This window comes from Embiotoca jacksoni, unplaced genomic scaffold, assembly GCF_022577435.1.
Source record: "Embiotoca jacksoni isolate LCO1_2020_lvr unplaced genomic scaffold, fEmbJac1.0.p SCAF_27, whole genome shotgun sequence".
Classification (NCBI taxonomy): Eukaryota; Metazoa; Chordata; class Actinopteri; family Embiotocidae; genus Embiotoca; species Embiotoca jacksoni.
Genome location: NW_027185378.1, coordinates 3,788,838 through 3,813,813, shown reverse-complemented (window position 1 = coordinate 3,813,813; position 24,976 = coordinate 3,788,838). Strand labels below are relative to the sequence as shown.

The 24,976-nt window shown below is 45.2% G+C and overlaps 1 protein-coding gene across 2 annotated transcripts in view; it reads right to left on the bottom strand.

Moving 5' to 3' along the window:
* Window positions 1–273: 273 nt before the first annotated feature.
* LOC138205134 (protein jagged-2-like) overlaps window positions 274–24,976 on the bottom strand; it is a 48,608-nt gene continuing 23,905 nt past the window's right edge. Inside the window, exons 4-26 of one of the 2 annotated variants that reach the window (XM_069160860.1) lie at window positions 23,877–24,131; window positions 22,881–22,941; window positions 17,590–17,720; window positions 16,706–16,825; window positions 16,503–16,616; window positions 15,961–16,074; window positions 14,073–14,186; window positions 12,939–12,985; window positions 12,512–12,685; window positions 12,251–12,401; window positions 11,984–12,148; window positions 11,370–11,483; window positions 10,417–10,530; window positions 10,102–10,215; window positions 9,847–9,963; window positions 9,521–9,548; window positions 7,534–7,619; window positions 6,563–6,676; window positions 5,996–6,111; window positions 5,601–5,861; window positions 4,594–4,725; window positions 1,857–2,016; window positions 274–1,156 (exon numbers count right to left, since the gene is read on the bottom strand). In XM_069160860.1, coding sequence (XP_069016961.1) covers window positions 645–1,156; window positions 1,857–2,016; window positions 4,594–4,725; window positions 5,601–5,861; window positions 5,996–6,111; window positions 6,563–6,676; window positions 7,534–7,619; window positions 9,521–9,548; window positions 9,847–9,963; window positions 10,102–10,215; window positions 10,417–10,530; window positions 11,370–11,483; window positions 11,984–12,148; window positions 12,251–12,401; window positions 12,512–12,685; window positions 12,939–12,985; window positions 14,073–14,186; window positions 15,961–16,074; window positions 16,503–16,616; window positions 16,706–16,825; window positions 17,590–17,720; window positions 22,881–22,941; window positions 23,877–24,131 — 3,314 coding nt within the window. In that variant the 3' untranslated portion in view covers window positions 274–644. The remainder of the gene's footprint in view (window positions 1,157–1,856; window positions 2,017–4,593; window positions 4,726–5,600; window positions 5,862–5,995; window positions 6,112–6,562; window positions 6,677–7,533; window positions 7,620–9,520; window positions 9,549–9,846; window positions 9,964–10,101; window positions 10,216–10,416; window positions 10,531–11,369; window positions 11,484–11,983; window positions 12,149–12,250; window positions 12,402–12,511; window positions 12,686–12,938; window positions 12,986–14,072; window positions 14,187–15,960; window positions 16,075–16,502; window positions 16,617–16,705; window positions 16,826–17,589; window positions 17,721–22,880; window positions 22,942–23,876; window positions 24,132–24,976) is intronic. The other variant, XM_069160861.1, reaches the window with a different exon arrangement.

The window sequence follows — 24,976 nt, the reverse complement described above, 5'->3', positions numbered from 1 at the left end:
AAAACTTTTTTTTTTTTCTTTCTTTTTCTTAAAAATTAAAACATGATTTGAAGACAGTGTAGAAAAGGCCCCGCAGGTTGTTGTTGTTTTTTTTTTTTTTTGGGGGGGGGGGGCTAAGGCAGACAGGAACCGAATGCACCACGCAGTAGAAACGACGTTTAACAGCTGCCAGCCAATCACGTTCAGTTAAAATCTCGGAGGAACGGGTTAAAAAAAACAAAAAAAAACAACCCGAAGGTGAGCGTTAGTGTTCATGGAGCGAAACGGAAACAGTTCGTAAACAGAAAAAATAAGAAAAATCTGAAAATTCCTCTCGACTTCAACGGTGCGACGATTAAACTGAAATCCAGAAGCGGTGAAGTTTCCGTGTCTTTTTGTTTTTGTTTGTTTTGTTTTTTTGTTTGTTTGTTTTGTTTGTTTTGTTTTTTTTTGGTAAAACGAGCCTCGGTGCAGCAGACGAAGAAGTTAAATAAGTTGTGACGAACGAAAATACAAAAAAAAAAAAAAAAAATTAAAGCATCTGTAATCTTCACTTTTGGTGCTTTTAAGAGACGTTGAAGACATCGCAGTTTGTTGTTGTTGTTGTTTTTTTTGTTGTTGTTTTTTGGACTCCGAGGGGGGGGTTCCCTCCTTCTGCCGTGCGTTCAAACGTAATGGTCTTTAATGTCCTCGCCGAGCTTGGCGGCGTTCAGGTTTTTACACCGGTTGTCCTTGGGGCTGTACGGCGTCCGGTGCGGCGCCTTCACCGGACCGCTGCGCGCCGTGCAGACCACGCCGCCCTTGCCCATCGCCCCCCTGTCCTGCGCCGCCACCGCGGAGCACTTCTGAGGCGGGCACCTGTCCCCGGCGCCCGGCGCCCGCTCCTCGTCTTCCTCGCGCTCCCCCTCCGGCTCCCCTTCCTCCTCGCCCTCGGCCCCGTCGCACGTCCTGTCCGAGGGGCCCATCAGTTTCTTGCATTCGTACTGAATGTCCTTGTCGCGGTTGTCCTTGAGGGCGTTGCTCCGCAGCGGCTCCAGCTGGTTGTTGACCGTCGTCTCCTCGGACCGGGCCGCCCTCTCGCGCTCTTTCTTCCTCTTGCGCGTCCACCAAACGCAGACGATGATGCAGAAGATCCAGAGGACGCTGAACACGACGCACAGCACCGGGACCAGGTAACCTGCGGGGCGGGGGGGTGGGAGGAGGAGGAGGAGGAGGAGAAGGAGGAGAGGGGGCGTTTGAGGAGATGTTGGAAAAGTGACCTCAATAGTAAGAGTTTGTAAAATGCAAAACTACTCAGTTCTCCGGAGGATAAATGAACCGCGGAGGAGCAAGAAAAGTACATTTTCAGAAGATCAGATCTGCTCAATTTTCTTCGGAGCCTCCAGACCAGAAAGTTTATGCAACAAATTGAATTTAAAACCTTTTTAAATGAACACAAATGTGCTCATTTTCTGCCTCATTTCAGAGTTAAATTAAATTAATCTCTTTTTTTTTTTTTTGTGTTCGGTACACAAGGCTGGCGAGCAGCACTGCGCCGTTCATTAAAACCACATTCGGAAGTAATCCGGGTTTTGTTGAGGCTTAAAACTGTCAAAGCAGCAGCTTCACTTTGAACACAGGACTGCAGAGGAGCTGCGTGATGTCACTAAATCAAGCCACTGTTGCTTCCGTCAACACATAAATCCACGCGCAGTGTTAACCGGTGTCGACGTTGAGGGGCAACGCTAACAGTTCCCCCCCGCTTCCAGTCTCCGTGCTAAGCTAAGCTAAACAAATCTGCGAATTTCTGTAAAATGTCAAAGGAACTGTGCCAACGCAAGCACAGGAACGCGAGGCTCGCGCGTCCGTAAGAGCCGTTTCGCAAACGTGCGACTCACCGACGGGGGGACACTCCACCAGCATCTCCACCTTGACCTCCACCACAGCCAGGATGACGGTGCTGTTGTGGCGTTTGGAGAGCGCGCTGGTGACGGCGCTGGCCGCCTTCTGGATCTGTCCGCAGTCACCGTCCTTCGAGCGGCCGTCCTGCTCAAAAGACTGCGGAGACGGAGGACGGGAATAAAATTTATTATTATTTTTTTTTTTCCCCGCTCCCCGATTTATTTATGAATAAAAACAGCTCGTTTTTATAGGAGAGACTCAAATATGTTGCAGCTCGTTCAGAGCTGTAATGCACAACCTCCCAGGAAGGAGATCTTCCCATTAACGGGCTCCTTAACGGTCCGAACTGATCTTCTGCATTTAGCAGAGAAGATTTAAACGTAAAAGTAAATCAATTCATAAAAATAAAAAAATAAAAGGCAATGAAAGCTGCTGCCATCAAATAAAAAAAAAAAGAGGATATATTTTACATAAAACAATAGAAATTTCTTTCAATTTTCTTTCGTTTCAACACTTGATATGTTGTCTTTGGTCTATTTGCAATTAAATCGCTCAGAGACCTGTTTTTTTTTTTTATGTTGTTGTTTTTTTTTTTAATTCTCCTTTATGTTTAAAGAAGTTTATCATCTGATATCGAAGGTTTGGTTGTCAAAAAGTTCGATTTTCACAAACCAAAACCAGATAATAAACAAAAAAACCCACAAATTTTTTTGCATCAAAGATCAAATCCATTGTCCGTGGAGAAACTAAAAGGAAACACAAAAGCTTCCTAAAACCCACCAGATGAGTGAAGAAACAGGACAACACGGACGCACTCAGTACAGTAGAGAAAGAAAATAAGTCCCGTTCACGGCAAACGGTCACAGAGTTGTTTGAGGCGAAGAGAAGAGAAGATAAAAACCACATTCATGTGTCAGAATAAAAGAGATTCTCATCGTAACATCTGGCAGGCTGTGGAGCCCCCACCCCTCCCCCTCCCCCTCCTCCCCTCCCCCCCTCCCGCTGAGACCACAGAGGGTGGAGTTAATTGCCTAATAAGGTGCTGAGGGTGAGAGCAGGGAGGTGATAGGGGGAGGTGGAGGGAAGGGGTGGGGGGGATTAGCTGTATGCTGTGTAGTTCAATTAGGACAAAACAATAGAGAAGAGGCCAGCTGTGCTCCCCGCTCGGCCTGGGGGGGGACAAACACTCCTTCTTTTTTTTTTTTTTTTTTATTCTCCAGAGGAAATCAGCAGCTCATTCATTCATGCTCTAAGCCCCGCCCCCCTCCAAGGCTGACCGACCGGAGCGCCAGAGCTCATGAAATTAAGAGGTGAGCTGCTTAATGGCGGCTCGTACAGAAAAATCTCAGCGCTTTGTCGTTTTTAAATATTATTTAAACGAGAGGAAAGGGAGCATTTTTTTTTTAGGGACTATTTTCAGCAGAGGTTTAACACACATTTGGTGCCTTAATGATTATTTCTGGCAGGAATTCGAGATTTAAATACACACACACACATAAATACTTGTTCCGTAGGATTGAGTTCATTGTTGTTTTTGTGTGTTTCCGCGGGTGTCGTCAACCATAAGAAAACTACAGAATATTTACACACGTGTCTCCAATTGCATTTTATATTTATAGTCGTGTAAGCTTTCCCTTTAAGTACATCTGTCCCCTTCAAATGAGTTTGTCACCCACCTGCCCGACGTAAAAACGTCTACCTTCACAAACAGCCGAATATTTGTTCTGCTCAGGTTGAAGATCACGAATCCACAGCGAGTGGGAGTGAGTTGTTTTTTTTTTCCTATTATTATTATTATTATTATTATTATGAAAGCCTTGTTGTGGGGTTTGGGTGGATGTCAGGCCTCGCCACTCCTTTTCCTGTATACGTCGCTCAAAAGAAGGCCTGCAAACATCAGAGGAGCGAGAGCTAATCCCCCTCCATTAAGAGCTTAGAGCCCCCGAAGTGACTGATTCACCCCACGACTGGGTGGCCGAGAGAGAGAAGGAGAAGAAGAGAGAGAGGGGAGGGAGAGAGGGAGCAGGGAAAAAAGAAAGAAAGAAGAGGAGGCGAGTAAAAGCAGGAAAAGAGAAAGAGATGAGAGAAGACGGAGAAGAATTAAAGGAAGAGGAAGAAGAAGACCGACAAGGTGTTCCAGAGGAAAAACTAAATCTCATCCAGATGTTGTTAAAAGCTTCAAAAGCCTCTCCCTGTTCGGTCTTTCCCTTTTCTCTTTATTTTGAAACAAAGAGGAAAGAATGGAGAAAAAAAAAATAGAAAAAGGTTCATATTTTATTGGACTTCTCCGGAGAGGTGATGGATTAAATTTGATTTAACAAAACGGAGGAGAAAGAAAGTAAAAGTGACGTGGAGACGAGGAGAGTTTGTAACCGTGAAGGGAGAGAAGAGCAGAAAAGTGTTCAGACATCCAGTCAGCACTGACACGCTGGTTAGGACGTAAGGACGTAGGTTGTCTCCGGCAGCCTTGTGCAAAAACATGTCCATATAGGACAGATGAGAAGAAAAAAAAAAAAAAAAAAAAAAAAAAAAACCAGATTGGGACGGATGAAAACATCAAATAATGTGAAATTGAAATTGTAAATTTTGTGATTATTTGAAGCTAGATGTGTGTTTGTGTCTTTAAGAGTCGGTCTGCCACCATGTTTTTAGATAATTCCCCCAAACGTTAAATCACCCAAAAGACTCGACCGTATATTTGTGTGCTGGCGAGTGTGTGTGTGCCATAATCACCATGGCAACCTCCACAGCGTCGCTGGTGGTGTAGGACAGGTCGCAGAGGATGAGCAGCGCTCGCTCCTCGGCCAGCGTCCGAGTCACGGGGAGGTACCTGAGCTCCGAGCAGATGTTCTCTACAGTGGTGCCCTGTGAGAGAGAGACACACACACACACACACACACACACACACACACACACACACACACACACACACACAGAGAGAGAAGACAGATTAGTATCTGCAATGCTGGCGAGGAACAATCACATCATCTAATTCCTACTAAGTCCGTTTCGGGTGCAGCCAATCAGAACGCGTCGTCCAGTCGGGGGAAGACGGCGCCTCAGATCTCAGATCAGCACTTTGTTTCTTCTTCAAAGATTAGTTTCCTTTCATTACATTTTATTAAGATACGCTCCGTGGGGTCAGTTAAGGTTTGATGGTACAGTAGTAAACAGCAAATACAAATCTGGACTCGGCATGAGTGAAGATTCAGATTTGTTCTTACTGGTGTTTAAGGACACATTTGGTTTGTAAAGTCTTCGGAAAACGACCGGAAGAAGCAGCTTTAGATAGAAATAGTATTTTTTTTAAGCACTTTTCAGCAGTTTGAAGTCCAGATCTCATAAAACCTACAACTTAACTACGTTCTTTTTCCTCCGAGTGGTTCGGTCTTCATAAAGAAGTTACAGGACAGAGCCGGGAGATATATTCATTTGACTGTTTTTCCTCTTCTTACAAAAATACTGTTAATTACTCTGACCGCGGAGGGAAACCACAGATTTCCACTCGGGGCCACAGAAACGTTAAAACGGAACTTTTCAGGACAAATGTTCTGGCAGTGGAACCGATCTTGTTTTTGATGGTTGAACCCAATTTTTTTTTTTATAATTTTTTGTTTTGTTTTTGTGCACATATTAGTCAAATAGCAGCGAAAGCATGTCACTGAACATCGTCAGCTTACATACCATACAAAGATTAAAACCAGAACACGCACGGGGAGTGTCGCGTATGATCCATCTACCTGTGGCACTTTGTCCTTTTTGAAGATGAGCGTGATGTGAGCGCAGCTGTTGTCCAGGTAACCGCTGTTGGGCTCACACTGGGTGTGCACGGGCGTGGGCGGGTCCGGCGTCGAACACACGCCCCACTGGTGGCACGGCGGCGAGAAGCAGGTGAGGAACTGATGCTCCACACACTCGTGACCTCCGGGGCAGGACGGGGGGTTGGAGTCCGCGGCCGGGAGAGCCTTCGGGAGGATGCAGGGCCGACGGCCGCACCTCACCTGCAGGAGCACGGAGAGTCGGGGATTTAGCGGAGGATTCAGGTAAGGACTTCAGTTTATCTATAAAGGCGTCGACGTCCTTGGGTTATCGTCAGGACTTTTTGGAGAAACGAGTGCCACGGAGCGAGGCGGACCTTCGAACAGCGAACATTTCCGTTGACACACTGGCAGGCGTTGCACTCCTCCTCCCAGCGGCTGCCGTGAGGAAACTGAAGGCCGGCGTGACGACACGACTTCCCGAGTCCGATGACTGCAGAGGAGGCAGAAAAATAAGCTGTGAAATGCTCCTGGAGGTCCTGGAGATGTTTATCTAGTCCGCACTGTTTAAAAGTCGTCAATTTGAGTTTGAATATCAGTTTCCTTGAAAAGGATTGATTTCTTTTTTTTTCTTTTTTTTTTTGCAGGAGAACTTTATTTTAACTGATGCAGTTATTTAAAACATCTGAAAACGAATTTTAAAAACATGATGCCAGTCCTAAAACTGAGGTTTAACCAAAAAAAGAAATACACCATTCAAAATGTTTAAGAGGAAATCATCTATCTCGGATCGGTGTTCTCTTAAATTCAAAGCACGGACGTCAAGACCTCCGGTGTTCAAAATACAATCCAACGAGGGATTCGAATACAATCGTTGACCATTTGAAGTAATGAAACTCCTGATTTGCATGAACACCGCATGAGAATCTATGAACGCCACTTACACTCCTGGCAGCGAGGCCCGGCGTGTCCCGGAGGACAGACGCAGCGGTAGCCGTTGATCTCGTCCATGCAGGTCGAGCCTTCGGCACAAGGAGACGACTGACACTCGTCGATGTCTGATGAAGGAAAAAAAAAAACACACAGTATGAACAATCATTTAACTGGCGGAACATCCATTTATTCAACCTTTATTTATACTGGAGAAACCGTTGAGGGTGATTTGCAACGACATCGAGTCAAAAGTAAAAAAAAAAAAAAAGCAAAGACAAATCCGCAGCGACGGCAGTAATCACAGCAATGAGACGGACTGTGATTGGATTGTTTAGATTATTAAGAAACCATTTCACTGTCAGATTAGGGACGATAACCTGAGAAATACAAAGTGAGAAAGTGAAATAAGGACACGCGAGGCCCACTTTAGAGCAGTTTATGCAAATCCAGGTCATTCAGACAAACAACGATGACTTCTTCTTGATTCTGGTTCAGATAGATTGATCAGAGGGGAGCTTCTTGTGCATCGGATCTAAAGATCAGAATCTGTTTGTTTGTTTTGTTTAACTTGTTGATTTCAGTGAGAATAAAAAGGGGCTCTGATTGTGCGGCTTTCTGCACAAAGGGTTAATACCAGTTTGGGTTAAAACGTCTTCGAATGGACACCAGTCTGGTCCTGAAAAGGCCTTTCTGAACGGCTTTCTCCCAGAAGGCCGCGGGAGAGCGCACCGATCCGTCTGACGAGCCTCGGCTCAGCTCACACGGGAAAAGTTGGGTGTGGGGGGGGGTGTGTGTGTGTGTGGGGGGGGGGGGTTTAAGACCGTCTTCCTAAAGGGCTTCCTAATCTGCCGCCCCCGAAACAATCGGCTCACGCTCCCCCTGCCGCGACCTCTCACCTCTGACCCCCGCCGCCCACCTGACCCCCCTCCCACCACCACCACCACCACCACCACCCGACTCCGTGGTTTCCCATGGAACTCACTGATGCGGCAGTCCGGCCCGGCGAATCCCGGGGCGCATTCACAGCGGAACCAGTTGACGCCGTCGACGCAGAGGCCGCCGTTGTAGCTGCGGAGGGGACGGAGAGAGAAACACCGGGTTTAAAAATAAAGAACTACTTCCTGTTTCTATGAAGGTGTTAAAAAAAACAAAAACAAAAACGTTTCAGCACGGGAGAAAAATGACTTCTGTTATACGTTCACGTCACTAAACACACACACGACTCTCTCTTGGTGTGTTTGTTTGTTGTTTCACGTTTGGATTCTTTGGATCCTAAATTGATCAATTGTATCTTTGTTCTATTCCAAGTACCAAGATTTAATCTGGAGAGAAATTTTGTGTTGTTTTCTTTAACTTTATTTCATCGAGTATAAAATATTTATATACGCGGTTGTAAAAATAGAAAAACAGTTGGAAAAAATGTGAATTTGAATGAAACTGAAATAAAGTTTAAAGTTAAAATACATAAAAAAAAAAATAAACTTCTGTTGAAGGAAATGCTGTCTTTACTGAAATAATCTGATAATTAGATCAGGGTTTTTTTTGTGTTTTTTTTTTTTTACCTCCAGAGAAGTTTCACAAAACCAATGTCCCAAATTCAGTGACATACCATTATATCATGTTTCTGTGTCACTATTTATCATTCATCCTCCTCCCACTAGAGTCACTAAACGTGATTGTGGTTTTAGGGAAACATCCGGTTAGATGATGAGGAAATGAAAAAAGAAAACGGGTTGCGTCTTGTCTCGTGTCCATGGAGAGCGGCTGTGTATTTGTCCCACGCTCTGCTCTCAGTCTGTGAGCGGCAGCAGGCCGCGGCTCAAGCTGATCCCGGATCAATGTCCAGACTTCATATGTAAATCCGTGCAGACCACATACCGAGCATATCCCCCCTCCACTCCCTTCCCCCCACCCTTCAACACCTCCACTCCTCACGAGTAGCCCCCAGGTCGAGATGGGTGAATGGCGAGAGGGGGACGTCTCTTCACACTCTCCCTAACCACCCTACCCACCCCCCCCCCCCCCCCGGTCTCCCCTCCACCTCCACCACCCTCTTCCCAAAAAACTAAAAAAAAAACACCGCTAATCCACCTGTCACTCATTGTAAAGGAGGGGGAAGAGGAGGAGGGGGTGTGTGTGGGGGGGGGGGGGGGGGGGGTGGGGGGGGGAGCGGGGGGGGGGGGCTTTTGTCCAGGGTGGTTCCTCTGATGTAAAGAAGCTGTTAGAAGACGGCTTTCTACTAATTTTGTCGATAAACTGGTAAAAAAAAAAAAAAGATTAAAAAAAACAACTTGTTTATGTCTTTTGATGTCAACTCAAAAGTGTTGAATTTTAAATGATATAAATCAGAGTAATAAACCATTCGTAGGTATACAAAAACACACATTTCCTGTACAAACATTTGCGCTGACACCGCCATGTGCCGCACTGTTTAAGGGGGGGGGGGGGGGGGAATCTGATTTGAAGGATGAGCGCAAAGTACGAGAAGCCCTGCAGCTGTTCCAGCTCTTTCATATTTCCCTGAAGTTCAAACAATGCATCTCAGATTTATTGGAGTTTATCCAGAGTGACTCAGGAAAGATTGAAATGTAAACTGAGGTGATGTTTCTGTGATTAAAAACAGCACGAATTTAGGTAAGACCACTTCCCAAGATTGAGTTGAACTCAACAATAGCAGAATTGAAGTCATGTTGGAAACACAAAGTAAGTGACCACCTCAACAAGCAACTCATCAACAAAGAGACACCATATTCAAGTTTCCACAGACAGTGACGGATAAAGTCCTCATTTCCTCTGTTTGTAGCACCAGTTAGAAATCATCAGTTTTTCTAAATTTACAAAAAGTTAGGCTATTTTCAATGTGAAGAAAGTAAAGAAAAGTAGATATTAATGGCTGTTCTACGGCTTCTTCAAAAGATTTCTGAAAACCAAAAGGACATTTATTTTAGTATGATTGTAAATGATCTTACCAGGGATGTGGATTGCAGTCATCAACATCTGCGAGAGAGAGAGAGAGAGAGAGAGACAGAAAGAAGGAAGACAGAATGAAAATCGCTTTCAAATTCAATTTCCCACCATCACCCGAACCCTGATCATTTAAATTCACGAGTGAGAATGAATGCCTTTCAGTCAATTAGGGGATTATTTCTGCGAGATTTCAGTTCCGTAGAGGAAAAAAGAGCCTTTCACTTTACACAACACACCATCTCGGGATATGTTTATACGTATCAAGGTATTTGCACTTATCGTGGTTAGAAAGGGCGGCATTCAATTAGATCTAAAAACAGTGACGTACTCTGTGCACAGGTGGGTCCCTCCCAGCCGTCCTTGCAGATGCAGGTGAACGGATCTCCTCCTCCGACACACGTCCCGCCGTTCTCACACGGACCCGAGTCACAAGTGCTGTTCTTTGCTATAAAAACAAAAAAAAACAAAAAACAGAGAAGACTTCTGTTTATGAAAGTGTTTTATTCTGACGGGTCACAACAGCGTTAGATGTTTTTTTTTTTTTTTTTTTTAACCACACGAGTACAGCCGGCGCGCGTCTGACCTGTGTTGCAGGTGCTGCCGCCCCAGCCGGAGGGGCAGCTGCACAGGAAGGAGTCCCCGTGGTCGTAGCACGTCCCTCCGTTGCTGCAGGTAGTGGGGTCGCACTGGCTCTCGCCTGGACCGCGGCGGCGGGGGGGGGGAGAGAAGGATTTCAAACATTTGGACTTTGCGCCAGAAAATTGGAATAATCGACCGACGCCCTGAAAGCGTTGTCCGTTTCCTAGTTTGCGCGCTTTTTACCATTCACCCAGACATTCACAGACACATCGTGTATATACGTATGTCTCTTCAATCGCGGACATAGATATTAACTCACGAGAGTGGCAGGTCTTCCCCTTCCAGTTGTCCACACAGTTGCAGTAGAAGTCGTTGAGCAGGTCGACACACTGGCCTCCGTTCTGACACGGGTTTCTGCTGCACTCATTCACATCTGGAACAAAGGCGGACAGCAGCTCGGTTAATCCGGTTATCGATTCCATATTTATTGTATTTTACCGCATGCTACGTAAGGTTTGGTTCAGTTTTAATAAACGTATCAAGTCTTGAATTCAGAGCTTCCTGCTATCACTTTAAAAAGCATTAGCTACGTTCAAATGTACTTCATAGTTCTCTTGTTCTGGAGTTCATGGTTATTTGGGGAAAACAAAATGTTGGGAAAACCTGCTATAAAGTCTACAATTAAAAATGTTGAAACCCTTGACTATTTAAAAAAAAAAATGTGGCACAAAAGAATCCCGTTTCATAAGATTTCGAAACTTACATGGATGATATTCGCGGCCACAAAAACAAGTCTTCCGAGCAGAAAAGTTCATATTGTATAAGTTGTAAATTAACAGAGTTCTTTAATATCTCTTTGGTACTTAAAAAAAAAAAAAAAAAAAAAAAAAAATGTCAGATGTTTATGCAACCGGTTCGATTTTTTTTTTTTTTTTTTTCTGCTTTTGTGCCAGTTCTCTTTCTACACATGAATATAAGTGACGGCGTCATCTGCAAATGTGCACCAGTTAAAAAAAAAATAAAAAAAATGTGTTATATCAGTCGTCTGGTGAATTTGCCACATTTTCCACCTGCGTCTATCTCAAGAAATCCTCCCTCGTTTTGTCTCCTGAGGCCGCCGGTCATCCCTCTGCTGCTCGCACGATACGTGACTCACCGGCAGCATGACTAAGCAGGGCTCCTTCCTACAGCTTTTATACCTGTGCCGATACACCGACCGCGATAAAAATGCCGATTTTTTTTTTTGCTACACACCCACACACGCACACTCACCGACATCACACAGGCTGCCCTCCCAGCCGTCTGGACAGAAACACTGGAACGAGTTGATCCCATCGATGCAAGTGCCTCCGTTTTTACAGGGCGATGACGCACAGTCGTTGATGTCTGCGGACAGAGAGAACAGAGACGTTTGCAAATGACGAGCGATTCATTTAATACTATGGACTTGCAGTTTTTGACATAAAATCCGAAGAACACATCGGTTTGGTAGCTAAAATGTGAATACGTCAAGCGCCGTTTTTAGAGGTGAACACGCCAGCTTTTAGAATCGGAAAAGTGATTTTGTTTTGAGTTGGAGAGCAAAAGATTTAAAAAAAAAAAAAAAAAAGCATCCTGTGAAAGTACAAAACAAAAAACAGCCCAAGTTATGACTTGATTATTTGTCTTCTGCAGAGACAATAATCTGTCTGGCAGCGTTTCACTGCCCATGTTTTCCTCTGGATTTCCTCCTTGTGTTTGTTCATTTCTGCCGTAAACCGAACTAAGACAGCGATGATTAGTGAAACTGGAATCTGGCTTACCGGAAGACTCGTGTGGTTCCCAGTGATGGAAACTGATGATAAACATAGCCTGTGTCTGTGTGTGTGTGTCTAATGATGACTCACTCTCGTGGCAGTAGGTGCCAGTGAATCCCGGTTTGCATGAGCAGCTGAAGTTCCCGGCGGGCAGGCTGATGCAGCGGCCGTGCGGTCCGCACACGTTGGACGAGATGTGCCAGACCCGCTTTTGGGTGTCGTTGGTTGCCACGGCGACGGTGCAACTGTCGATCACTTCGGTTGACAGAAGGCGAGACAAAAAGAAACGATCAGCAGGGCAGCGGAGACCCGGTTTCCCGTCTGCTGACTCCAGAAGAGGTCCGGCTGCTGTGTTACCTTGACAACGGTTGGTCTTGCAGTGGTCCTTCAGCTCGGAGCAGGTTTTGCCCTCGTAGTTGTCCGGGCAGCCGCAGTAGAAGTCGCCCTGCAGGCCGTGGCACTGGGCCTTGTTGTGGCACGGGTTTGGGCTACACGGGTCGTTCTGCACCTTTTAGAAAGGAAAAGCAGAAAATCAGACACGTTTTCACCATCTGTCAAATAAAACTGCAGCAGAAGCATCGAACACGGTGTGTTTTAGAAGACGGAGACGGTCCTTACCTCGCACGTTGTACCGGCAAAGCCCTGCGGACATTCACACATGAACCTTTCCAGCAGGGCGTGGCAGCGGCCGCCGTTCTTACACGGACTGCTGGCGCAGCGGTTCCTCTGAATCTCACAGTGCCGACCCACGAAACCCAGCTGGCAAACACACTGGTAGCCTCTGGTCAGTTCCTGGTACGAAGACGAGGAAGTGTCATATTTTACTTGAGCGTTTCAGTTTTTCGTTTATGTTCGAGTATCAAACAGAAAAACGTCAATCCTGATCACTGCGATGTTTCGAAAGGCTTTTGGCTTGAAAGGCAATTTGATGATCAACGTTGATCCCGTTCCAACCCCATCGCCGAGTCATCCCACATCAGAAATACACATACATTCATCGAAGTGCATTTGAAAGCAATACAAACATTTGTATTAAACGTCTCACCTTGCAGGTGCCTCCGTTCTGACACTGTCCATGGCAGCTGTTCATATCTGTGCAAATCAATCACACGGAGGAAAACAAATGTCAGGCTTTAAATTGAGTTGGATTGGGTTGGAAGGGAAATGTGCATTAGGTGCCCTAACATGCAGGTCGCTACGGGGAAAAGGTCGGTAGGGCCGAAGCAGAGTGATCCATGCCTGGAGGTGCAGACGAGCTGTGAGGACGTGCAATTAAACTAAACTGCAGAGAGAAGAAAAAAAAAAAAAACTACCATGAAAGAATTTAAGTTTACCAGTTTGGGGGGGAAAAAAGTTTTAGTTGTAGTCTTAGAGTCTAGGAGAGTTAGCCAGCGTGTGGCAGAGATAAACAGCCGACAGAGAGGTATGAAAGAGACTGAACAGAGAGCTGAAGAACAGCACCCGCGACCGACAAGCTTCTCTTCCACTGGCATCAATAACTCAATGGATTTCCTGGCAGATGGTTCTCTCTTTGCTTGTACAGTTTTCTCGTGTTTTAGGTCTCTGTTGTAGAATAAATTCAAGTACTGCGCTGGACAGGAAAAGAAAAACACGCGCTTTTCCGTCCTTATCGCAAAATTGAGTACTTCAAACTGTCGGGAAAAAAAAGCAATATTTGACCAAGAAGACAGGTCCAATGGACTTTTAGCAATTAGCACGCCATCAAAGCCAGGAAGAAACGATAATGTAATGTTTTGGCTATTTCTAATCATATAACAATCACTTCCTAAAATACAATATGAGAAAAATGTAACAGCTTGCCATTTTGAACAAGAAATTACAAAGATGAATTTGCTAGAATTCATCATGACACTATCAAAGACCCATGGGACTGTTGGAACATGTCTCTTGGGATATCTGTTCATATTATAGGATAAATTAGTCCTGGATGGTATGTTAAAGCATGATCAAATTTTTGCGTTGGTCCAATGCAGCATTCATTTAGCCTAAAATACAGTCAGGAAAACCTACAATGTTGTAGATTTCCTTCATAAGAATAAAAGCCATCCGTGGTGTTGGAACCGAGGCTTGCTAGTCGAGGAGGGAGAGGTTTCAGCTCTGCAGGTGGGAGGAAAAAGAGGCTGGAGACCGGTGATTTATTTCTGAATTTGATACTAACTGATGTCACAGTTCTGGCCCACCCATCCACGAAAGCAGGCACAGTGATATCCACCAATCAAGTTTTTGCAAGAGTAAGCATTGAGGCAAGGCTTCCCCGCACACTCATTAACGTCTGCAAAAATGGAGACGAGAGAGAGAGACACACACACACACACACACACACACACACACACACACACACACACACACACACACACACACGCGCACACACAAAAGAGAGAGAGAGAACGAGTGAATGAGAGCCGAAGGGAGCGGATCAGAAGCCCCGTCACCAAGAGCAGCTTCCATGTCGCAAGACACCTCGCAGAAATCGGGACTCCGTTCCAGAATGTGCTGAAATATTTGACTTTTTGTACGACTTATTTCGCCGCTCGGTAACCGGTTTTCGCTCGTGTTGTTCTCATGCTGGTCTCTCACTATTTGCAGGAGCCCCGACAACAATCTGAGAAGTAAGCCGTTTATTTGACCGGCACTCAAACACGGTTAAAAGTTCATTTAGGACTGATGGGTGCTCCCATTTTTTTTCTTCCTTTCTTTTCTTTTGCTAGATGTGGAAAAACAATCATAATATTGCTTCAGCACGCCATTTAAAATGGGCTCATTCGCCGTATTTCATTGGGTTATGAAGCTCATTTTATTACCTGGTAAATTATAAATTATAGTTAAATGAGAAATGTGTTATAGTGTGGAACATTTCGAGTCTCTAATATGCATATTAATCCCAGTGAGGCCCTCTGGTTCAAGTGACTGGATTCAGTTACATTGCTGCGTATCATTCAGTCCAACATTTACAGCATGAAGTTCATGTCTGAAGGGATTTCATTTCTTCCACGTCTTTCCATTGCCCCCCCCCTCCCCTATCCGCCCTCCCGCCCCAAACGCTTTCCCGCTCTATGCTCCCGCCTCCCTCAGGGTTAATGTCTCTCTATTGCATTCCCCGAAGGCCGACCTGCAGCATTCCAAGTGGTCAGTTTCAGAGGCAGCGCTGGCCGCGCCCGCCCGGCCACCGCGCCCACCACAAACCAACACAGTGCATTAATACTACTCCCGGGAGGTGAGCGGCACCTGTTGGCCTGCTGAAACCGAACACCCCGAACCCCTTTACCACCCCCACCCCCCCGTCTCTACATCTCCCACAGGTACCACCCTGATCCCTGCAAGGACGGGAGGGTGGGGACGGGACGCCCCAAGAATAACGGGATCCGTAACACAAGCCGCCGCGTCTCAGTTCGCTCCGTGCGCATGTTTACAGGTTATAAAGCGTTTCCTGGCTGCAGTTGAAGGGGGCAAGGGCTCGTCTATGCCGGGACGCCGACCGCACCGTAGCGTACATACTCCTCCGTTACGCCCAGTCTGGAGCCAAAGATAACCCCCCGGCAGGGTATATTTGGGTCCCCGGGCGAGCAGTTGCCAGGCCCGAGGTTATTTTTAGCTTTACTCAAGTCACCTGGCTCGAGTTGCAGGCTGTTACCCGGCGAGGCGTCTCCGTCGGGCGGGCACACAGTGCAAACACACACAAAAACATTCACGTTCGAAATGAGTGGTCCTCCCGCGGGTAACGCTGCAGGTTAAAACGGCACGCCGGGATAAACAAACGGACAGATACGCTGGAACTCTGCAAGCAAAAACAGGGGGATTCCTGGACGGAGTTGAGACGCACCGACACACACGGGAACACGTCGGCTTCGTCACGGCACAAATGTCACCCGGCATGCAACGGTTGTTCCGGTCGGAGTGGGGGGGGGGTGTTAAATATACGACGATACACATTTACAAGCATCCCTCCAACATCTGCGACAAAAACTTCATGATGCTGAGCAGCAAATAAGTCAGTGTATTATTGTCTTTCTGTCCGACACACTAATCGATAGAATCGGGAGTCGCACCTATCTGGCAGGTCTTGCCCGTCCACTGCGGAGGACAGAGGCACTCGAAGCCGTTCTCCATGTCGATGCAGGTGCCGCCCTGAGCGCAGGGGTTGGAGGCGCACTCATCTGTGTCTGAAACATAAAACTCGTATCAGAGCCACAATCACGACAAAATAAACAGACGTGTCTCTCTGCTGTCCAGTATTTGCTTCAGTTTTGTACGTCGCGTTTGTTCTCGTCACACCGGAAGGCCGGCAGCAAGTTCATCTAATCTACCAGCTCCTCCGGGCGGTTTTTAATGCTCTTGCGGCAGCTACATCTTCCCGTTTTCCCAGGAGACTGCTCCCGTTGCCGCAGGAACGAAGTGCAGCCCAGCGATGTGCGCGGAGCAGAATTTATTGATCGCACCTCGTATTTAACATTAAGTAGAGCATTTTCTGGAACTTAATGGGGGGAGTAAACAGTTGATAAATCAAGACACTTTATCATCTTGATAGAGATATTAAATATCTCTTTGGAAAAGTCCTTCTAGACCCAGCTCAGCTCCGTTGAAGTTTCACCTTTGGCGCAGGTCGGTCCGGACCAGCCAGCGGGACAGTGACACTCAAACCCTGACGGGACCTCGTGGCACGTCCCTCCGTTGGCGCAGGGGTTTGACACACAGGCGTGCTCCGCTGAAAACAAAGTGGTAAATTATTCAATTCTCCAAAACGCACAAAAGACCTTCGGTGGGATTTCGGGTGCGTCTCCTTCGCACGCTCACCGATCTCGCAGTTCTTGCCCGAGTAGCCGTCCGGACAGGCGCAGTTGTACTCGTCTGGTTCCGTGTTCATACACGTTCCTCCGTTCTTGCAGGGCCGGTTGGTTCCGCAGTAGTTCAGATCTGCACGGCAAAGAAACAACAATGTCAAATAAAAACCTATAAAAGAAATGGGTTAAACGCTTTGACCTCTCGTCTTTCTGCAGCTCCGTGCTGTTTGACTTCTGACCTACAGCAGCCGCCCACGGTGACTTGTTGTTGCCCAAAAGCTTTTGATTGTGGGTTCGAAGGAGGACAATGCAAGGACATATTTATGGCAAATGTAATTTCTACCTTAGTTTTTCTGCATCTTGACCAATAACGCTGTGTCCTCATGCGACTTGTGTGGCGCCGGGCAAATCAAACTTTAAAAAGGACCACGCCCGTCATTACGCATGTCGCAACTTATTCACTGCTCTTCCAGAGAACCAATGCTTTCAATTCACTTCCACGCAGCACGGAAATCAAATGTCAGGCAACTGAAACTGGCGCGAGATACGAGATCTATGTCGCAGTTATTGTTTCAGTTCAACGTCACGCACATTTTTCTCAAGCAGGTTTCTGTTAATTGATTGAAAAGAACGGAAATGAACGGCTGTTTGAACATTAATGCAAATAAAGAGTTACGTCGATCAAAAACGGCCAAAAAAAATAATAATAAAAAAAAAAATAGCGTTTTAAATAAACAGAAGAAATCGTCTTTATGCCAAAAAATAACTTCAACGACTTCACGCACGAGATGAAAAAAAACTGTCCGGGAGTGCGGCTTCCTCTGACGTTAAACATCTAGACACACACGGAAACAAATGCATATCTGACAGGTTGTTTTCACACACGGAGGGTCTGACCTTTGTCACAGAGCAGGCCGCCCCAGTTCTTCTCACAGCTGCACTGCCAGGGCTCGCTGCAGGTACCGTGAACGCAGCCCGGGTACGGCAGGCACTCGTCGCACAGAGGACCCTGCCAGCCGTAGTTACACCTGCAACACACAGCGGGCGCCAAATGTTCTTAGTTCTATGACAGATTATTAGTCGGCGTTGCTACTCTAGTTTTCCTTCCCTCCTTTAAGTTTCCTTTCTTTGTTCTCTCTCTTTTTTTTTTTTTTTTTTTTACTTGCCTCCTTTCTGCCCTTTTCCACTTACTTCCTTACACCCTTTCGCTTTTTTTTCTTAAACTATTCTATAAACCTGATAATCCCACATTTGAGGGATGTGTGATTAACTTTTAGTCCACGTTAGAGTACATTTTACTCCTACTTGTTCATTTGTGGCTAAATTAAAAATTTAAAAGTAGAAGTAGAGGGAATATCAGGGCACACGGATGCACTTAATAACGTGGGGGGGAGGGCAATGAGAAATAGCGAGAGTTATGTAGCAATAACAAAAAAAGTTATTTACTACTTTTACAATGTGTGGAAACAGCATGATGTCAGGCATCATGCCAGTTTAAAGACTGATGCTGCGGGTGCCAAATAAAAATGGTGAATTTCACAGTGGGAAGAAGAGTGTGTGTGTGTGTGTGTGTGTGTGTGTGTGTGTGTGTGTGAGGAAACACAGAGCAGTGCTGATGGACTCGCAGCAGTGATTTGCTGGACAGAATGTCTTCATCGAGGTGGATGACATGTTTGACGAAGCCCTCTTTGGAAACACAGCGCCAGGGGACATTCCTCAGCAGTGTGTGTGTGTGTGTGTGTGTGTGTGTGTGTGTGTGTGTGTGTGTGTGTGTCATGCTGCTTTCCCACATGAACACTTTCATTTCCAGTTAACTTTTAGAAAATATTTTCACACTTTATCAATGAGTCCTCATGAAAATAATTATTTCTTATGAGGACATTTTTGTATTTAATTGAGCCCAGGTGGGATTTTTTTTTTTTAAATAAAAAAAAGTGATAAAATCAGTTATTTTAACATGATTTCAGGAGAAATCAACTGCATCAGAAATTGATTGCACTGAAAATAAGGGTAAAACTTTCACTTTTTATAGGATGTAAGGCTTCAGCGAGTTAATTATTTTCATTATTGAGGGTTAGAGTTATTAATCAGTGTTTTATTTTCATTCAGTCAGACTAAAGATGCAAAAATTATGTGAAATAGTTCACATAATGTCTCATCACAAGTTCTCAAATACCAAGACAAAGTCTAAAAATCACTTGCAACAAAAAACATCAGATATATATATATATATAAATATATTTATATTATATATTTATATATTTATATTTTTATATATATATAGAAGTGATTATTGGGATAATTGTAATATGCTAATTGATCCGGAGCTTTTGAGGAAAACACTTAAAGCAGTCTTGTACTGCGTGTCTTCCCTCGGCCCTCTTCCTGCGTCGCGAGCCCGGTCGAGGTCAAACTTGGAATGAGCTCGCGGGTTTGTGTGGAGCGATGGGATGGTCAAGTGGGGGGAAGTGGGGGGAGGGAGGGGGGGGTTAGCTAATCTGTTGGTTTATGGCAGCACTCTGTTATTCCAAGGCCAGCGGTAACCTTGCCCCACCTGTCCTGTCATTTCTCCGTCTGGGGCTATTTTTAAAAGGGAGCGACCCCCCCCCCCCCCACCCCGACTCCTGTTCACAAACACTTCAAAATGGACGACCAAAACAGCAGTGATGTATGGCTCTGTAGTGAGCGGGAACACAGTGACAGACTCATTGACTTTTAACTGCAAAACAAAAACAAAGACACAAAGTTTCTTGCAAAATTTGCAAGCTGGAACGCCTTTAACTGCACCGCATGACCGCAACAACTTCCATCTGATCTGACTCTGTGTGTGTGTGTGTGTGTGTGTGTGTAAAGCTTAGTGATGTGTGTGTGTGTGTGTGTGTGTGTGTGTGTGTGTGCGCGACGGGGGCCATGTGTTGGTGTTGTCCGGCCCCGCTGGTCTGTGGTCAGCAGCGGTGCCCTGCACACTGTCAGCTCTGCAGCGGCGGACAGTCTGTCTGTCTGCAGTGTGGGATAGCGGGGAAATGGTTTCAAGCAGCCGCAGGCCAAGGGTGGCATTACCCACAAGCCCTGTTGCCGCGCCGCTGCCGTCCCATCAATGGAAGGGGCCTTGGGGGCCAGCCGCAGCCCAAAATATCCCGCCTGCCCACAATCCCCCCCCCCTCTCCCACCACCACCTCCTCACCCTCCTCCGCCGCTGCTGCCCCCTCAGGAAAAAAAAAACCACACCCAGAGGACGGGACGGTGGGCAAACGGCGGAGGTACAGGGGACTGCTGCCGTGTTTGTGTGTGTGTTTATGCGTGTGCGTGTGTTCGTTTGTGTTTGTGTGTTTATGCGCGTGTGCGTCGCTGCTGAATTATTTACAGGCAAGTCTAGCGCCCAAATCCAGCGGACGGACTTAGCCTGCTGTTGCCTAGCTACATGTTTAGCAGTGTCACATGAGGGAGCGTAGGTTGTGAATGCGCTGTGTGTAAGAAACAAGATACCAAACACACATTTTTAGTTTCCCTCTGCCAGGCTGAGATGCTTTTTTCCCCGGTTTCTCTCTCTTTCTTCTTCTTCTTCTCTCTCTGTCTTTAACCCTTCAGTCTCTGCTCCTACTTGTATATTTCTCTCAGATTCGCTCTCATTTGTTTCGTCAGTATTTGACCGTTTGATGGGATTGCTCCCCTGAAGGATAAACTCCGGGTTGATGCAACTTTTTAAACCTCATTTGTGCAGTTTATGACGTCATTTCTTATCAGCTAAAGTCAGCTTGGCTGGATTGTGATGAGCTTCGTTGTTTTACGCTGATATTAAGTAAAGGTCCACTCGCTTGCTTTTTCAAGCACTTTCAATCACTTGACATCTGGGAGACTGGGCCAAGTTGTTGGGAGTTTTGTGCCCATATATGACATGTTGACAGCCTAGCCATCCCCATGACAACTGAGCCGCTGAAAGCTCCGGAAATGCCAGTGCGTGACCCTTAAATTAAGATTATTAACATCTATTTTTAAGGTTAGAAGTTCAATTCAATTACCAATCTAAAAAAAGCGATGGAATCTGAGTAAACATTTCCATTTTCTATCCTTAAAGAAAATGTCCAGTTTATTATCCAAACCACTTTATTTGGAGGTAAGTGCACATGAAATGTCGGTAATATTCAGGGTTTTTTTTGTTGTTGTTTTTTTTCATGAAAACTGTGTAACTATGGGAAGTTTAATCGGTCAAAGTTGAAGCACAAAGTTGGTCTGTATCTTGTGATGAATTTCTGCAATGGACTGCTGACCCACCTGATCACCTGACGGCTTGTGTTTCCTTGAAAGATCTGAATGAGGCTCTAAACCCTCCATATCTGAACCTTTCGGGCTCCACCCGAGTTTTCTAAAATATTACATTAAAAAAGAATTCATATAAAATGGCCATTTTTCTTTATTGTGTAGCGTTATGTTTTGATCACGCGCGTCTGTTTTACGTCCGTGACTGTTAACTGAGCTGTCGCACATTTACTCTGATGATTTTAATGAGTGGGTTTAGATTAATGTGGACTGTGTGCTATAAATCAACAACAAAAAAGCTGTTCTTCTCTTTTCTTTCTCAGCAGTGTGCATGTGTGTGTGTGTGTGTGTGTGTGTGTGCGTGTGTGTGTGTGTGTGTATTCCTGATTGCAATGAAGTCACATGTTGAGGCACATTCCAGGGTTGTTCTTCTCTCTTCCAATCCTCTGGCCCTTTTCACTGAGAAATGTTAGCCTCACTTTTTTTTTTTTTTTTAACGAGATCTTAACTAAATCAAACCTGCCTCAGTATAAAACCCTAACTTCCCTCCCCTCTGCCAACCCTCCTCTCCTGGCATTTCCAAACACTTGGCACTCTGCGCGTGTGTGTAGTTTGGCTTTTTAAAGCTCGTGCTCCACTGTGTCTAAATGTACAGCTTAGTTCCACATGTAATCAAATCTAAATTTCTTTCTGCTGCCTCCTCTCCTGTTCACAGAGCTGCTAGAACAAACGCCTGTTCAGCCTTTTTTTTTTTTTTTTTTTTTTTTGTTAAGGAAGAAATACTATTCCGCATTTGCTAGGAACTCGTCGACTATGCCAACGAACTTTCAACAAAGCTGATGGGATGCATGTTTTTTTTTTTGTTTTTTTTTTTAAATGTCGGTAGTAAAGTGTTCTTCTTCTTCTCCTTTTATTGGTTGATACATCAGTTGAGCTGGATTTACCCAAGCAGCCACCAGCAGTGTCGTCACCTGTTTGTTTGTAAACGGCCTGTCAATCAAACAGACACGCCCCCCCCCCCCCCCAAAACATGGCTTTTTAAGTTTATTTTCTAATCAATGACGGGATTATTTTCAAATGGACCGGCAGAAAACTAATAAGAAGGAGCGACTTTAGCTAACAACACCGAGATAACTTGCTGAAAAATGTATTGACTTTGCATTTAATGAAAGAAGTTGAATGGGAGTCTATGGAGCCGGAGGCTTTTTGGAGCCGACCTCTAGTGGCTCTCGGTGGTATTGCAGTTTAAGGCACGTCCGGAAGCTACATCCACTTTTATAGTATACGGTCTATGGTTTTACCCCACCTCGCCCCTCTCTCTTCATCCCCGCCTGATGTCTGCAGCTCCTCCTCACTTCTCAACAGGCGAGTGCCAGCCATAACAAGGTACAAGATAAGAGGAGGTGATGTGGGCTGCAGACATTGGTGTGTGTGTGTGTGTGTGTGTGTGTGTGTGTGTGTGTGTGTGTGTGTGTGTGTGTGTGTGTGGAGGGGCGGGGGCACAGTGCTTTCTCCGCTGCTGGAGGAGGATGAGGGAGGAAAACATGCAGCAGAAAAAACAGGCCTCTCTCTGTCTGTCTGTCTCTCCAGCTTTAGGAACAGGAAGCAGAACAATGGCTTCTGGATCAGAGTGGAGCTGAGGGATGGAGGTGGAGGGATTGGGGGGTGTGGGGGGGGGGGGGGGCACAGACACTTCACAGGGAATGGGGGTGGTGGAGCTGGTGGGTTAGGCTGCTTGGTATGTTATCAACAACCTCCCCCCCCCCCCCTCTCTTCATCACTCTGTTGTGTCACCACTGTTATCCTCATTAAGCTCTGACAGAGGGGCTTTCCATCCAAACAACGCCATATTTTAACATCACTTGACAGCAACGCAGCGAAGTCAACAAAGTGGTACATCCAAAAAAAACAAAAAACGAGAGGCCACTTACTTGCAGTCCCCCGGCATGCTGCAAACCCCGTGCAAGGGACTGCATCCTTGTTTGCAGATGGCTTATGGGAAGAAAAAGAGAGACAAAGTCACATGTTTGTATTTAACCCAAAACGGTGACAAAAATCAATATTTTATAAGCATAATTAACACGAACATCATCAAAATCTGATTTCATGTGTTTCTTTGATCGCGAAAAGGCTTTTCTGTGGTAACAATGGATGGCCGAGTCACCGTCGGAGGGTCGAAGGTGCCTTCAGCAGTGACAGGAGTGTTTTCAAACATTCTTCACATTTTTGCAAAGTGACACTTGACATGAACTTCCAAGGTTCTTCCGAAAAGGGCAGTCAGGAAGTGAAGACTGAGGACGCTGCGTCCGTGCGATCACAGAAACTTATGATGTGTCGAGTTTATTTTTGGCTGGCGACTTTTTTTCTGTCATTTAAAAACAACCTTGTTCATTGGTGTTTATTTTGACACTTAAATAGGAGCTAAGGCAGCAGCAGAAAACTGTTTTCATACTTAATTACAGGAAAATGATTAGCAGCTCGTTTGCATTTCATCACTTTCTGCCATTTTAATCTTGATTTTAATTTAAAAGCTTTTTACATGCGGAAAATGTTACAAGTATCAAAAGAGTCAAAGAAAATAAACTAGATTACCTTAATAAATGTTAACAATGCAACTGAAGGAAAGGTATGTTGAAGAGAAAAGTAAAAGCAGTTTTTTTTATAAATTTATTTGGAAGGAAAGAACAAACTATATTTTTTTAAACATTTATTTGAAGGGTTGTTTTTAATCAATGTTATCAATGATCTTTTTGTATTTTTATGATAGCCTGTAGAACTGTATTTAAAAAGATCAACTAGTTTTAAAAAGTAAATTTTTTTTTTGTAAAAATGGAAAACAAGTAAAAAAAAAGAATTCTCATTGATAATGTTTTATGATGGACTGTTTTTTGCTGTCCGTGTTTACAGTATGACTGACGTGTCCCCACCTATCTCACAGTCCGGTCCAGTCCAGCCCTCCATACATTCTCGGTTGCCAAACTGGTCGCACACGTAGTGGCCGAAGTAGTCGTCGCGGCGACGGCAGACTTTGTTGCATTTGGTGCCGTAGTAGTGTTCGTCGCAACGCACGCGGATGGTGTACTCAATGCTGGCGATCAAGCTTTTATACTCCACCGGCTGCTTGTCCTCTCCGGGGTTGATCATCCCTTTGTAGATGCTGCGCTCAATCAGCAGCTCCTCATCTGGAGCAGAAAAAAAAAATACAAAAAAATAATTCAGAAACAAATGAAGAACAAAATAAAAATAAGAAATCAGTGGAAAGTTTGTTGGTATGATAAAACCCACAACTCATGAAAACATCTTCAAATTGTGTCCAATCAAAAATAGATTTCATCTGGCTTGATAAATAGAGCGGGGTGTCATCTGCATAGCGATTGATATTTATGCAGTGCTTCCCGATAATATTGCCAAAAGAAAGCATATATAGGATGAAAAGTAGCGGCCCGAGCACAGAGCCCTGTGGAACTCCATGACCATTGTTTGTGTGCGCGGTGATTGCTAATACTAACAAACTGTAATCTATCTGATTAATAGAAAGTAAACCAGCTCAGTGTGGTTCCTTTAATCCCAAAGATTTCTGTTAAATTTTCTGTTTCTAGGCTATTGAGTACTCTAAATCTTGACTGAAAATCTTCTAGCATACCATTCCTATGAAAATATCCAGTATCTCTCTAAGCTCACCACTTTGGAAGAAATCCAAAGCGACAAACCTGCCATGCATGTTCTCGTTACGGTTGCTGGGCAAACAACCTTCAGGAGAAGTGGTTTGGCAACCATTCAACTGACTATTCGACCACATTTTCAGCTCTATAGAACAAATTTAAGAACACAACAAAGCTCAAAAGATTTGGTATTTCAATCGGTTCGAATGGAGAGCCTAAACAAAAAAGTTTTCTCAATGGCATTCCAGGGACCAGGACTGATTCCGGTTGAGGGATTTGACCCACCAACCTGGTGTTCAGTGAGATTAGACAATCTACGAATGCCTCTAAGAATGCCTGTTGTTAGCACACATCAGAGGGAAGGT